At 50.3% G+C, this 15,836-nt stretch overlaps 1 protein-coding gene across 1 annotated transcript in view; it reads right to left on the reverse strand.

Moving 5' to 3' along the window:
• Window positions 1-15,836, reverse strand: part of LOC134019578 (voltage-dependent calcium channel subunit alpha-2/delta-3-like) — a 78,162-nt gene that overhangs the window by 31,704 nt on the left and 30,622 nt on the right. The window contains exons 4-8 of the mRNA XM_062460541.1: window positions 13,672-13,810; window positions 13,015-13,118; window positions 6,875-6,953; window positions 3,339-3,472; window positions 1,583-1,600 (exon numbers count right to left, since the gene is read on the reverse strand). Of these exons, the coding sequence (XP_062316525.1) occupies window positions 1,583-1,600; window positions 3,339-3,472; window positions 6,875-6,953; window positions 13,015-13,118; window positions 13,672-13,810 (474 nt within the window). The remainder of the gene's footprint in view (window positions 1-1,582; window positions 1,601-3,338; window positions 3,473-6,874; window positions 6,954-13,014; window positions 13,119-13,671; window positions 13,811-15,836) is intronic.

Below are 15,836 nucleotides of genomic sequence, written 5' to 3' on the forward strand. Positions count from 1 at the left end.
CCTTGCCCTCCTCTCCTCCCTCCTGCCCACTCCCCTCTTTCCACCACTTCTCCTCCTCTTCATCTCCTCATCACTCATCCTCTCCTTCACACTCTCCTCCCTCCTGCCTGCTCCACCCCCCCCCCTCCCCTCCCCCCTCCGTCTCTCTATCCCTGATCCCTCCTCTCCACTGTCAGTTCATCCGACAGAGTGGGAAACAAAGCCAAATGAGCCGGCGGAAGATGGATGGAGGGAGAGGGCCGGAGGAGAAGAGAAGGAGGCGGAGCGCAGCCTGGGATGGAGGGGAAGGAGGGGACGGAGGGAGCAAACGGAGGAGCTGGAGGAAGCGTGGAGACGAGCGGAGGAGAGGCTGGGGGGGGGGACAGATGGAGGGAGGGAATGTGGGATGATGGATGGAGCCTGTGGGCAGGGGAAAGGAAGAGAGGAGGAGAACAGGACAAGTGGAAAGGACGCAGGAAACCATGCTGGGGAGGAGAGATTAGATACAGATCGGTCTATAAACAGAATCTGATAGCCATCCGATACCCTAACCAATCACAGCACGGTAAAACAAAGTACAGGCACTAGTGGAGACACCCAAACCGCGACACAATTTCCCATCCGAAAACCTCTGAGCGTGGGTGAGAGCGTGTGAGTGCGCGTGTGTGTTGCGTGCATGAGTGTGTGTGTGTGTAAGAGAGCGTGTGTGTACACTCGCATGCATCCCCCTCCCAGCCCTCAGGGGCTTTCTTCCATGACGACCAGCTCAGCATCCAGCCGTCTCTGACATCCTACCCCAGCAGGGGACCCTCCAATGGGCCCCAGCCCCAGCCTCAGCCTCAGCCCCAACCCCCCGCACCCTTCCATGCCTCCACCACAGACACAAGCACCGCCTCACACACGGCTGTCTGCCGGTACAGAGAGCAGCCGTGGTCGGACGGCCTGCTGGGGAGTTTCCACATAAACGCTGGCCGCCTCTCCATGGTTATTGTTATGGTGGAGCTGCTCGGAGGAGGCCTGCGCAGCGTGAGCTGTGAAGCGTGAACTAGGAAGACGACGAGGAGAACACATTATGAGACAGATCATAAGAAGGACTATTAAAGGCAAATGTCGTTTCTTTTTACTGCTGTAAAATACGTATATAGCAGCAGTTCAGTTTTTTTCTCATTATCCAGACATTTGCAGAATAAGGCACACACACACACACAACAGAACGTACACCAACACACACACACACACACACACAACACTGCCAGATTTGAAGACATCAGCAAAGCAACATAAAACACAGCATGACCAATGATTGATGAGAAAGTGTGTGTGTGTTTACGTGTGTGTGTGTCCAGAATGTGTGTGCGTGCGAGTGTGTCAGAGAGCAAAACGACATTACAAACACAAACAGGAAGTAAACAGTGACACAACACACGTGACACAACCAAAGCTATGAGAAAAGTCGCTTCCTAAACGTGAAGTCACAGCAGAATATGACTGCAGCCCACATCTACACACAAGCTCCGCTACGCACACACGCACACACCAAACCACAGCGCAAACACAGGTGAACACATCACAACAAGGTGGTGGCCTCTCGTCAGACTGTTACCTTTTGAGCCTGAGGGAGCTATAGAGGGAGGGGTGGAGGGGGTGGAAGGGAGGGGGGGGGGGTTGAGAGGATAAGGGAAGAAGAGAAGAGGGGGTCAGTTTGTTGGAGGGTCCGCATGCCTGCTGCTGGGTGTACGAACGAGGGTGTCGGCACGGAGACTGTGACACACTGCCTCGTTTAAGGCTAGCTAGCTCGGCTAGGCTAGCTAGTTCGGCTAGCTAGCTCGACTAGGCTAGCTAGCTCGACTAGGCTAGGCTAGCTAGCTCGGCTAGCCCGGAGAGTTGGAGAGGACACGGTCTGAGGTGTGAAACCTCAGGTGGTTATACTCTGAATTCTGCTGTGTATACTTTACCTGGTTAGTAGGGGACAGTCCATGGTGTTAAAGGTTAGATGGAGGGAGGGGGGGCTGAGGAGGGGGTTATGGTGGGAGGGGGGGGGCTTGACTTGGCTAGGGAGAAGCTTAGGGTTCCTATGTCTCTCTTGATAAAGATTTTCAACCAAACATGATTGCTTCAGAGAAGGAGAAGAAGCATTTTGTAGCTTGTTTGTGAGAGAAACACAAGAGGGAGAGTGAGAGACTTTGTGTGTGCCTGTCTGAGTGCATGTGTGTGTGTGTGTGTATCGAGAGGCACAGAGGGAGGTGATTGGTGCCAGGCTGGGTAAGAGCCTGAGGGCTAGCTCACCGATGTGCCACAGTATGTTTCACACCCGGGCTACACAGCTCCCAAACACACACACGGGGATCATTCACTTAATGATTCCATCTGGCCGGTCTTTCTCACTCGCGCGCGTCCAGCGTCTGGAGTGTTTTCACACACACAGCTCCACGCTCACACACACATCCCCAATGACTCACTTGAAAACTAATCTTCCTCTGGCATGGTAACACATTTGGTCTTTTTGAAATCCTCCATGCATCGACATATTGCTGATGCACATTCAAATCACCAGTTAAGATGGATTTGACACGCAGCTGAAGAAGCTACGCTAAAAATGTTTACCATATTCAAGACCAAATATATCACTGTGAAATATTGCCACAGGCTACCACACCCCCCTCTATTCCAAGTATAAAACCCCCCAATTCAGCAACCTGGAAGGAGCAGACAGGTGTGAACAGTATGGTGGATGGACCTTTAGTTCCAGCCTTCAACCATGTCAAAGACAATGTAGGTCTGAGGGTGGGAAGTGGATTTGGAAACCCAAAATGTAGTACTTAGAGAATAACATTTACCTCAGAAAGTGCAGTACATGATTCTTACAATGTATTGGGATCCAGTTTATCTCAGGGCCATGATACGGCTAATCAGCTGCTAGCTAGCTGACAAGCTAGGAAAATGTTGGTTGTTGCACTACACTGGTACAGAAATGAAGGAACGCGCTCCCAGTTCAACCCAATCTTGTGTTCTTCTGATTCGCCAAATTACGATGACTTCCTCTTGCCCTCCTTCCTAATCATACAGCTGTTGCTTACCCAGAATCTCCTGCAGGAGAGTCTGGGACACCTACCTTTAAAAACAGAGCACATCACCACCATGTCCATTCACACCTGTAGAATGCTTTCACTGATCTGAGATTACTGGACAGGTGCCAGCAACGGTCATGGCCGCGTGGCTTACACCTATCGAATACGTCAGATCTACACACAGTTAGTATGGCGGGGGCTTCTGAGGTGGCCCGGGCTCAGTAGTCATGAGGGAGGCGGGCGAGCGGCTTCAGTACCATGTGGGAGACGGGAGAGCGGTTGTCCACTCACGGTGCTGTCGATGTAGGCCTCGGTCCACACCGTTTCGTGCTCCTGGTCGATCACTTTGGGCCTACTGAGCACGTGCAGGTACTCCATCACGTTCTCCTGAACGTCTGCCAGCGTGGAGATCTGGGTGAAGTAGCCTGAGGAGGGAGGGAGGCAGGGAGGGGGGAGGAGGGAGGGGAGGGAGGCAGGGGGGAGGGAGGCAGGGAGGAGGGAGGCAGGGAGGGAGGCAGGGAGGCAGGGAGGGGGGGAGGCAGGGAGGGGGGAGGGAGGGAGGGGGGAGGGAGGCAGGGGGGAGGGAGGCAGGAGGGGAGGCAGGGAGGCAGGGAGGGGGGGAGGCAGGGAGGGGGAGGGAGGCAGGGAGGGGGGAGGGAGAGGGGAGGGAGGGCAGGGAGGGGGGAGGGAGGCAGGGGGGAGGGAGGCAGGGGGAGGGAGGCAGGGAGGGAGGTAGGGAGGCAGGGAGGGGGGGAGCAGGAGGGGGGAGGGAGGCAGGGAGGGGGGGAGGGAGAGGGGAGGGAGGCAGGGAGGCAGGGAGGGGGGAGGGAGAGGGGAGAGGCAGTGGGGAGGATACGAGAGAGAGACAGAGAGAAGGAGGTAGGGAAGGGGGGCAGAGGCAGGTGAGAGAAGGAGATACAGAGAGAGGAAAGGGTGGGAGGGAGGGGAGAGAAGAGGCAGCACAGACAGAAAGACATGGGTATTAGAGGACAGAAGCACAGAACAGAAGCAGTCAGAGAGTGACAAATGGCAGGAATAGGAAGTGAGTAAATGCCCATCAAATCAATCTTCTGTTCACTAGAAACCTAGTTACACAGCGACTCATCGCACTCACGTCTCAGCCATTATCTTCGCAGTCACAACAGAACTATTACGTCTGCGCCAAACTGTTCAACAGATGTGATTGGAAGAGGCAGTCGGGCAGACGGAGTTGTGTCCGTGTCACAGTGATGTGCTGCGTGTCACATTAGCAGCGCGCGACATCAGCGCAGTACGCAGGAGACACGGGGAACATGGATATGGTACATCGAGCTTTAGAATGACAAACTGGGTGGTTTTGTCGTGTTGTCCCATGCAGAGAGCCCGTGGAGATGCAGGTCCTGCTGTAACTCGATGGGGCCCGGTGTCGTAGGGGAAGCAAACCCTGTCCTAGTTAGCTCTCATGCTAATGTAGACATGGGGGAGATGAGTGGTCTGCTTCAGTCCTCCTCAGCAGGGAAGAGGGATTGGGAGAGAGAGAGAGAGAGAGAGAGAGAGAGAGAGAGAGAGAGAGAGAGAGAGAGAGAGAGAGAGAGAGAGAGAGAGAGGAAGCGGGGAGAAGGAAAGAAAAGAGCGAGAGACAAGAAAAGAGAAGAAAGAAAGGGATGGTGAAAGGGGGACTGGGTTTCTAGAAGAGACGGTGAAACAGAGAGACAGACAGAGAGAGACAGACCATTGAGGAAAGAGAGAGAAACCAAAGTTTCCAATGTATCGAGTTTGTCAGCAGAACAGACAGACAGAGGGAGAGAGAGAGAGAGAGAGAGAGAGAGAGAGGGGGGGGAGGGAGAGAGAGAGAGAGAGAGAGAGAAGGAGAGAGAGAGAAGAGAGAGAGAGAGAGAGAGAGGAGGGGAGAGAGGGGGTGGAGGGGGGGGGGGAGGGAGAGATGAGCAAAAGAGATGAGGAAGAAGGGAGGAAGAGGAGAGAGAGAGCAGCACCACGCACCCATCCGTATAACCAGAAAACTCCCCCCCCATCCCAGCTGGGCAGTCGAGGGGAAAATCACGCCTCGGGGGGATAGATTTGGGGCGAGCCGTCGTCCCAGCCATGCCTCTGACCTCGCAGAGACCGAGAAGCAGCTCTCAAGGAGTCCCAGACACCGATCTGAAACCAGCGCAGCATTTTGACTCCTGATGATGGAGGTTAGGATTCACAGTGGCTGAGATGTGGTGACCCAGTTGAACGTGGTGTTGGTCAGCACTGGTCTGGTCAGCACTGGTCTGAGGTAGCTCGGAGCGGCGCCCGGGAGTTCACCTCTGCAGCCAGGAGGGGGCGGTAGAGGTGACCACCGCTTGTGTGATGTCAAGACGTTGCCCACTTAAGACATGTCATGAAAGAAGAGAGGGATGGAGAGATGGATCCAACATGGAACCGTACTTTCTGTCGACCAGAATGGATGCGTGAGAAAAACTTTGACCAAGGAATGTGAAAGAGGCCTGTGTCAAGTGAACAGGAATGAATTTCCTATTACCAGACAACAAGGCTGCTAGTAGCTTTCTGGGTCTTTTTCCCACCATCATGTAATAAAGAATTAACATCCCTCAAATGCTCCAGCCCAGCGGCTGAAACCAAATCAACAGCTGTCAAACTAATTTGTACTCCATATAGTGGTTGTGAGTAGAATCCTAGAGACGGAGAAGGAAAAGAGAGACTGAAAAGAAAGAGAGACCCAAATCAGAAGGGGCGAGAGAAGGAAAAAGAGTAAGAGAGAGAGACAAAGAGACAGAAGGCGAGAAAAAGAGAGACAGGGAGAGAGAGAGGACAGCTTCCAGGTAGAGAGGTGCCACAGACATGAATCATCATTGCGTCCGCCCGCTCGTTAGGATCGCTAATCCCCCATTTGCACCCTCGCACCCTCAGCCTGACAGAACGCCTCCACAACCTGACCTGGGTGGTCTGTGGGGGGGGGGAGTCCTGATCTACGCTTGACTGATCTACAAATCACCGGGGCATTGTCAACACCTGTTCCTTATGAGTTGTAGATCTGCAAGGCGGTCCGGGCAAAGGCGAGCTGTCCGCATGTTTGTTCCTGGTGCACAGAAACACACCACCACTTTCGCTGCCATGACGCGATTAAAAACACAAGACAGCAGCTAACATGATGAATGCTATTAAACTAATGAAGCATGGCAAGGATATGGAGTTTGAAGCAGATGTTCAGTCTGTCCTGAAAGTCGTCTGTGGATGCATTCACTACATTTTCACAGTCATTTTGCCGTACCAAGACCTCCCGAGGAGGCCATTCCAGTAATACTGACAAACACTGACCCTGACCTCCAACTCTAATCAGACAAGCAAACGATCCAACTAGCATGTTAGCTGAGGAATATTATGATGATAGGATAGTGTGATACAGACCAAATCCTGACACACACACACACACACACAAAACAGACAGGCACTAACACACACCCGAGGTGACCCCTGCGCCTGTCTTATGTCAGCCTGTTGGAGGATGTGGAGTCAGACCAGAGGTGCCACCAGCCTCTCAGCTAAATATAGAACCAGTCAGAAAAGGACTCTATCTACCAGCTGAAACACACTCACACACACACACTTATGGAAAGTGCTGTATCCACACACAGGCAGTCTCAACTAGCTGTGGATATGATACGGAGTGACATGTCCCTTCTGTACAGCAGCCAGCTGCACAACATCACACACACACACACACACACACACAGACTAGCACACTTACACACAGTATATACAGAAATATATGCACACACACACACATTCAGAATGCATCAAATACAGATCGCGCAAAACTGAACTTGGTTACAGCATCCCACCTTTATTTGCACAAGCCATCCATTTCAGATTATCAGCGAAGGCTGACTCTCGTCCAATCAGGTAGGGGAATATACGGACCTGCGGAGGGAAGGCAGATAGCTCCCGTCAGTCATTTTAATCGCCTTCCGATAGAGCCCAGCGAACTATCACAGGAGATAACACAGGCAGACCCTCACAGAGGTTACAGCATGCTATCACAGGAGATAACACAGGCAGACCCTCACAGAGGTTACAGCATGCTATCACAGGAGATAACACAGGCAGACCCTCACAGAGGTTACAGCATGCTATCACAGGAGATAACACAGAATCAGAATCAGAATGGGATTTATTCGCCATGAAAGTTTGCACAGACAAGGAATTTGCTTTGGCAGGAAGGTGCATACAATAAACATATAGGGACCTAAAATTTAAATATGTGGACTATCTATACTAAGGGTACATAAGCTAGCAGTACTAAGTGGAGGCAGACCCTCACAGAGGTTACAGCATGCTATCAGCTCGTGATTAGTTGGGAATTTGTTCCTGCTTAATCGAGTTGTAAACTTGTATAATACTGTAATTTAAGGCATTTGAGTTTGTCATTAAGTCACAGGGGGAAAAAACGACATTAGGGAACTTATTCCATGATAATTAACACACAAACTCAGTTTACCCCCACAAAAGGGGGGTAAATTCAAAATGCATAATTTCTGTGGTAAAATGTCTCCTTTGCTGTGTGGCGGCCTCATGTGCACTCGCTTCATCAGTCCCGGGGACTCAACACACCCAGCCCACTGGACTGTAACATGTGCGGCTGGCAGGTGCGCGTGTGTTGGTGTGTAAGATCTGTTTTTGTGTGTATGTGCGTGTGTGTGTGTGTGTGTGTAAGTGTGGGTGGGTGTGTTCTGTGTGTGTGTGATGATGAGAAGGAGCAGGTAGCCAGATTGGACCAGATGCAGGACCAGATGCAGGCCTCGGGGGACATTGCTGCACCCCACCCCCCACCCCCCACCCCCTCCCTTGCCCACATTCCTCACACACTCCCTCCTTGTGGCATGAGTGTTATGTGAATGTGTGCATGTTTTCGGATACATTTGCGGTTTGCGGTTAGCATGTGTAGCTTTGAAAGGTGTCAGTCAGACTGTGTTTACTGTAGAAGCGCACAGCACAAATCCTACAAACCACCCTGGTTGAAGGATCGTGTCCTAAAGATATCCAGCCTTTCTCCATTATTCAGTGTCATTCACAATGGGCCGAACCCTGATACAGTGATAGGCTCTGGTGTTCTCTAAAGGCTATTGTCAGTTGTAATGACTACCTCCGAACGTAATAACAAGCTCTCTGATGCCAGGTTTGGAGAGCGCCTATCACCAGGATCATTACACGCATTAGAGTCCGTCACAGATGCTGGCTGTTCCATCGTCAGAGGAAATGAAAATCTCGTCCCACTCTCATGTGGGCTCCCTGTAGCCCCCGGGCCGCTGACAGACTGGCGTGACTGAAAAACGCTGTGTCACTGATTCTCTCCTGACGTCGACACAGGGACGCGGGGTCTAGGGTGTGCAGCACTGTGTGTGTGTGTGTAGTGTGTGGTCCTGGAGCAGTGGCTCTGTGATAGACCTCCACTGGGATGGTTGGACCATTAAATATGAACCAGGTTTACGGTTGACTTCAAACAAAACCACCGTTCCTTTAGCAGTCAGAGAAAGTGCAAAGAACACACTCCGTTACGCAAACCAAAACACACGCACATACACTTGCAGAACATGGAAAAGGAGAATTATTTATTCGGTGGAGGTTCTCTCTCAGAAGTGCAATCTTGAAGCTCCTTACATGCTACATGCGAGACGTGTTGGTTTTAAATGTCAGCATTTATGATTGACTATTTCCTGAATGTCAACGATAATGAACTAGATTGTGATGTGTACAATATGGAGTCCTGTGCGAGACTACATGTGTTTGGACGCCTGAGGCTAGGGGGACAGGCAGTGAAACCTCGCCATGAGACGCTTCCCACTGTGAGGGGGGGGGAGATTCCCTGCAGTAACTGAAAACTCAAATACTAGTTCAGTGAGTTGTGGGGGGGGGGGGGGGGGGGAGGTAAAGAAAGGCCAGGTGTGTGAATGTGTGTGTGTGTGTATGTGGAAGACAGGGTAGACTCAGCAGTAATAAAGGTGATTACAGAGATGAAAGATCTTAAACGTCATCCTACTACACTGTCGGTCCCCCTCCTCTGCGACATAACTTACCCAAACCAGCTGCTGTGACCTCTGTCACACCCATCTAAGCACACACACACACATGTACACACACACATGTACACACACCCATGCATACAGATTTGGAACCAGATGGGTCTTCTCTGCTTCATTATTCTCAGTCTGGAAGGATAGATGTGTGTGTGTGCGTGTGTGCGTGCGTGTGAGTGAGTGAGCGTGTGTGTTGACTGGTTGGTCCAGATAGGTTGCTCAGGTCTGTTGGTCCAGATAGGTTGCTCAGGTCTGGTTGGTCCAGATAGATTGCTCAGGTCTGGTGGGCTACCAGCTGATGGGGTGGAGGGCATGGTGTGCAGGTGCAGGATGATTTGCCAGGGGCACACACACACACACACGCAAGTAAACGCCCGACGACACCATCAATCATCGCCCGTGACCATGAATACACACAGGCCACACACAGGTGTCTCCATCCACGCTTTAACAAGGATGTGTGTGTCTGCGGTGTGTGTGTTGTGTGTGTCTGTGCGTGTGTGTGTCTGTGTGTGTGTGTGTCTGCGTGTGTGTGTGTCTGTGTGTGTGTGTGTCTGTGTGTGTGTGTGTGTCTGTGTGTCTGTGTGTGTGTGTGTGTCTGTGTGTGTCTGTGTGTGTGTGTCCTGTGTGTGTCTGTGTGTTGTGTGTGTGTGTGTGTCTGTGTGTGTGTGTCTGTGTGTGTCTGTGTGAGTGTGTCTGTGTGTGTGTGTGTGTCTGTGTGTGTGTGTGTGTCTGTGTGTCTGTGTGTGTGTGTGTGTGTGTGTGTGTGTACCGCGCCGTTCCTCCGTCTTGTTAGGCAGGACACAGGCTGCAGGATGCTCAGAAGCAGCAGTAGAGAATAGAGATGAATTAATTAGGTCCACCGGGCTCCCAGAGGCCCTGTAGACTATTAGAGACGAGCCGAATTCAATCTTAAACACTCGTGTCTCGTCTGACGGTCTGTTGATGACACACCGTCTGAGAGATAGCGTTCGTCCTGACAGACTGGAGCCTCTCTCTCTGACACAATACTAGACCATCTTTCTTTCTTTTTTATCTTTGTTAAACTCTTACAAAAACAAAATTAAGAATTCCAATATTTATTATTGATTTCAAGTTTTCCTGAAAAACTTTTGTTTTTAATCATTTGTTTCTTCTTTTGTTAAACTCATCTTGGCATCGACATGAGGATAACTTCAAAGTGAGCAGCTCTGGACCTTCGGATCACCTGGAGCAGAAACGCTCAAACAAGTGAGTACAGGCAGTTAAAACAGTCACAGAGGAAACTGTTCTTCAGAACAATGGACATCCAATCACTTGATATCCTGTAGAGAATTCTAAATGCTACAAATGGAGGGTAGTGACTGGTCTGCTAATGTATTTTCCTGTCCCTTAAGCACACTTATACCATGGTCTGGGTGAATACTCGATTCTGATTGGCTGCAGGGGTGTCTGTGCTTTGGCAGGGTGACTGCTGCGCGGACCTGCAGAGATGGCAGTCATCAACCAGCATTCACACACATCTCGCTGAGTTAATCGCTCGCAGGTGTGCGAGAGTGTGAACGTGTATGTTTCTGTGCTTGCGTTGTGTGCGAGTGTGCACGGTTACACGCATGTGTGTGTCAGTGTGTCTGTGTGTGTCCACACTGCGAGGAAGATTGCAAGGGGCAGCCTGTGACTCAAATCTCTTGTTGTCAACATCAAAATGATGCTAGGAAGAAAATTACTCTCACAGAAATATGTATTTTGCTACTGCAGAGGAAGGAACTGGCCTATGTATTTAAAAATCATTGGTCAAATGTTGTATGGCAGAATGGAAAAGACTACAATTTGCTGCTGCAAAAACATGTTGAAAAAGACTGAAGAAAGTTAAGGCACAATACCAATACGAATATTTCACATGTGAGAATGTCTATGAGTGTGTGAGTGCACAAAGATCTATAGTCTTATAGTTTGTGGACAAGTGATCAGGTTTCTATTTTTGGTTCCACGTGAGTCGTTTGTAACTGTCTCATGACTGTACGTTAAGCTGAACGTAGGTCCCAAGGTGAGAGCAGCGTCCTTTCTGTTAGAGGCTGTATCCCGGCCCTGGGGCTGGGAGGGTTAGGCTTGTGTTGGTTGGAGGCCACGAGGCCGTATCGAGGCCCTGAGGCTGGGAGGGTTAGGCTTGTGTTGGTTGGAGGGCACGGAGGCCGTATCGAGGCCCTGAGGCTGGGAGGGTTAGGCTTGTGTTGGTTGGAGGCAACGAGGCCGTATCGAGGCCCTGAGGCTGGGAGGGTTAGGCTTGTGTTGGTTGGAGGCCACGAGGCCGTATCGAGGCCCTGGGGCTGGGAGGGTTAGGCTTGTGTTGGTTGGGAGGCCACGAGGCCGTATCGAGGCCCTGAGGCTGGGAGGGTTAGGCTTTGTGTTGGTTGGAGGCCACAAGGCCGTATCGAGGCCCTGGGCTGGGAGGGTTAGGCTGGTGTTGGTTGGAGGCCACGAGGCCGTATCGAGGCCCTGGGGCTGGGAGGGTGAGGCTGGTGTTGGTTGGAGGCCACGAGGCCGTATCGAGGCCCTGGGGCTGGGAGGGTGAGGCTGGTGTTGGTTGGAGGCCATTCTAAACAGGTGCACCAACAGCAGTTAGACTGTCTGGAGAGTGTGACAGAGACTGAGAAGCCTATTATCACCAGGGCTGTTTTCAAATGAAACAATCTAGCAGGCCTGTCGCCTTGCATGTTGGGGGGGGGGGAGGGGGGGGGAGGGGGGGGGAAGGGGGGGCACCAGGAGGGAGGGAGAAAAAGCCACACGTGGACACACACACCACACACACCCCGACGCTGTGTCCGTACCATGAATGTGAACAGCCCGATCCTCCTCCTAGCACACCTTACTGTCTATCGTGACAGAACATCCCTCGGCTTTTCAACGGGGTTTAAATGGTTTTGCCCGACGTCAGACCCGTCTGACATCACACGCGTGATAATATCGGGTCTCGAGCTGCAGAATGTTCATCCTGATCCCTCACCACAACATCGTCCGCCAGTCTCACACCTCCAACCTGACCCCCCTGCTCTGGAGGAGAGCAGTACGGCACCGCCCATGTCCACCTCACCTGCCCGCGCTCTGCCTCCAACCCTGCGCTACAGCTCAGCCAGTGTGGGGGGGGGGGGTGTACGTACGCATGTGTGCGTGGGGTGTGTGTGTATGCGCGCGTGGAGACTTTCTGGCTTTTAAGCATTAAATGTTTTTGCAAGGGCACGGACCCCCTGGGATTCCTCTAACAGAACAGGCTGACCTAAGAATAGCCCCCCATCTCGGCTGCCCCTCCTCCCCTCTTTCCACACCTCTGCCTCCCTCTATCTCCCTCGCGCCAGACCTCCACCCCCCACTAACACTCCCTCCCCTCTCTCTCACCTTCTCACCTTGTGTCCTCCCCTCTCTCTCACCCTCTCTCCAGACCTCCATGCCCCACTCCCTCCCTCCTTCTCTCTCTCCTTTCCCCCATTTCCCCTCTCTCCTCCTCCTTCTCTCCCTCTTTTCCTGCCTCCCCCCCCCTTCCACCACCCCCTTCCTCTCTGTCCATCTTTCCTCCCATTACCCGGGCCCTGTAATCACAGGAGAGGGCTGGAGCAGATAGCTTCCCTCCTGGAGAGGGAAGGCCACCCCTCTCTAGACTCTCAGCCCTCACTGAGAACAGGCCTCCCCATCACATAAGCAGCACACCACTTCTGTAAAACCCTTCACATTTTTCCGAAGGTTTTTGTTCGTTTGTTCTATCCCTCATACATGGCAAACAAACTTTGAGGTCACTGCATATATTGCGGAATGTCAAAAGTAATGAAACGTCAAATTCAATTGAAGGCAGAAAATGAAGATAGGCTGTGTGTGGATGGGGATGGAAGTAGTTCTAACGGTCTAACAGTTAGCGCGGTGGTGAGAGGTGCGCTCACCTTGCGGTCGGGCCAGTTGTACTTGGCGAAGACGGCGTCGTAAGTGTCCACTGCTCCGTCTGTCACCAACATGATGGCCTGGCTACACACACTGCCTCTCCCGTCTGGTTAAACTGAGAGAGAGAGAGAGAGAGAGAGAGAGAGAGAGAGAGAGAGAGAGAGAGAGAGAGAGAGAGAGAGAGAGAGAGAGATAGAGAGAGAGAGAGAGAGAGATATCATTATATTACTTAGTTCCACATCTAACAGAGGAACCAGCAGGTGCTTCAATGCAACATCCACCTAATGAGCTAATGACATATCCAACACACTTTGGCATTCACTAATATATAAACACAATAAAGGAATGTGTACCTACAATAATGCACACACACACACACACTAAAAGGGGTCATTAACATGTGTGTGTTTGAGTGTGTGTATGTGTGTGTGCGCATGTCTTTGTCATCAACACTGGACCCGGTCATTATTCCCCTGTTTATTCAGCTCCAGCATGTGTGTGTTGATTATAGTATTAATTACAATGTTTTAATTAACAATGATATGACCTTGTCCTCTCACTGTCTCTCTCCCTGTTTGCCCGCTGCGTGTACCAGGCGTCTGTGTGTTAGTGTGCGTCTGTACGTGTGTGTTTGTGTGTGTGTGCGTGTGTGTAATTACTCACATCATTGAGGAGGTTGAAGGCCTCTGTGAGCGCCACATCCAGCATGCCGATCCCTTTAGCAAACAGCTTATCAAGACGCTGCCGGAAATGCTGCAACGAGACAGAGAGGATGGAAGGAGGCGGTGAGGAGGAGGAAACAGTGAACACAACAACACAAAAAGAGAGCTTTTCGAAGCGTCATTTCAATTCACAGAGATCCCCTTTCGATGAGGTGCTCTAATCAGAGTTCAAACTGGTAGCCAAATCAAGCGCGGCCAGGAGTCAGAACATTCTAGCACATGAACATGAAGCCCCCGCAGTCCATTAACCTTTTCATGTTCCTGTTAAATTTGCCTGAAAACGCCTAAACAGCATACCCAAAGTAAATTGGAAGCTGTTCTTGAACCATTTGGAGTACATGCATGTAAATGATCTCTTTTGAAAGCTGACACTCTGAAGTTATGTCCCCTGTTGTCAGGACCCCTGTCAGTCCTTCTAGTGTTGAGTAATAGAAGCTTGAACACAAGGAAAGTGAAAATTTCTATTTCCGCCTAGATTTTGTTTTGAAAACAGAGGCCTGAAGAGGCCTAGAGGTGGTAGGTATTATCTGGAAGACTAAATTGGACCACAGGTTGAAGCCTTACCCAATTCAAATCAAAAGTCAAACATAATACCACAATATATTCATATTTGACACATGTTTTTATAAGAGTACATCCAGGAATTTTCTAAAAGGGTCTTTTGGAGACTCCAAAAATGACCCTTTGTAACCAAGGTCAAGGTCAAATAAAAAGGTATTATTTTTCATAATTGTTATCTCTGGCCCATCTCTGGTACTTAGAAATATCATATATAATAGCTAAATCCCTAATTAGTAATACTGAAACACAAAAACTGAAGCATGAACACATTGGATGTGCTTTATCTGATTCCAAGGATTGGCGCACAAAGAACACTGATTCTGTCAACCATATTGCGCAATCGACTGTTATTTTGAAGGCTCCACAGACGCATACAAATGAGGTATTGGCATTTTCAGCTAGCTGTCAGCTACAAGGCTAACGAGCTAATTTCAGAGCCAGTCGAAGCCAGTTCGAGAATTTGTTTAGAACGAGTGTGGGGGGGGGGGGGGCGGGGGGGGGCAGGACGCACAGACCTAGTTGGCTTTAGAGGGCTGTCAACGGGGCATGGAAGCTCCTATTGGGTCGAACAAGGTGTCAATCAAAAGGGAGGGTCAACGGACATTTTGAGACCTTCATTTTGTAAATACTCCGTTGATAAATCGGAGAAAATAACACTTTTATGTGAACAAGTTGTTTCTTCCGTCGGCTAAACTTGCATAATGAAACAAAGGATAATGGCTATTCATGAACGTAAAACATTGTATTTGGACGAATTACTTTACATGGTTAGATACTTTGAACCCTTGGGACTTACGCAGATCAAGTTTTGATGGCATGATTTGCACACCTGGACCTATTTGAAACAACTTAGGGTGAGTACAACTTTTTCTTTGGCATTGTTGAAGGAATGTTCACCGGAAAAAGACGTTGACTTTGCTTGCTATTGCGACTTGATCTTGAATTGGTTTATTTCAATGGAAGCACAAGAATCGTAGCTTTCCAACGATGTATAACATGTGTAGCGTCTAAAAAATATATTTTTTAGAATTTAGTGCGTCGTAACTGAGGAAGGGGGAGGCAGCATTTTTGTCTCGCGGGCGAAACAGGAGCGTAAACATGGTTAACCACCACTATCACCACAGACGAGCCGCATTGTTTACATCCCACATGCTTCACATCCAACTCCTCCTCATCTACCCTCAGTCCAAAACTACAGCACACCTTCTTCCATTGGTGCTTGTGTGTGTGTGTGTGTGTGTGGGGGGGGGGGGGGGGGGGACTTCCACCCACATACACCATCATCTAACACTGCACGTTGTTAATAGAGTTTAATGGTGTTGATGGCCTGACAGGATTCCTTTGTGTGTTACTGTATGTTCATATTGAGAAATCTTTATTTATATTAAATATATATAATTAAAGACATTAAAGAAGTAATTCCTATTCGTAATGTTGAGGATGTCAGTCTCGTTCTCATGTACCAGTTGAATCGAACTCAGTCACAAGTACATCATACTCTGCTCCTCTCCCTCCATCCCCTCCTCTTCCTCTCCCTGTCT

This window comes from Osmerus eperlanus, chromosome 4, assembly GCF_963692335.1.
Source record: "Osmerus eperlanus chromosome 4, fOsmEpe2.1, whole genome shotgun sequence".
Lineage (NCBI taxonomy): Eukaryota > Metazoa > Chordata > Actinopteri > Osmeriformes > Osmeridae > Osmerus > Osmerus eperlanus.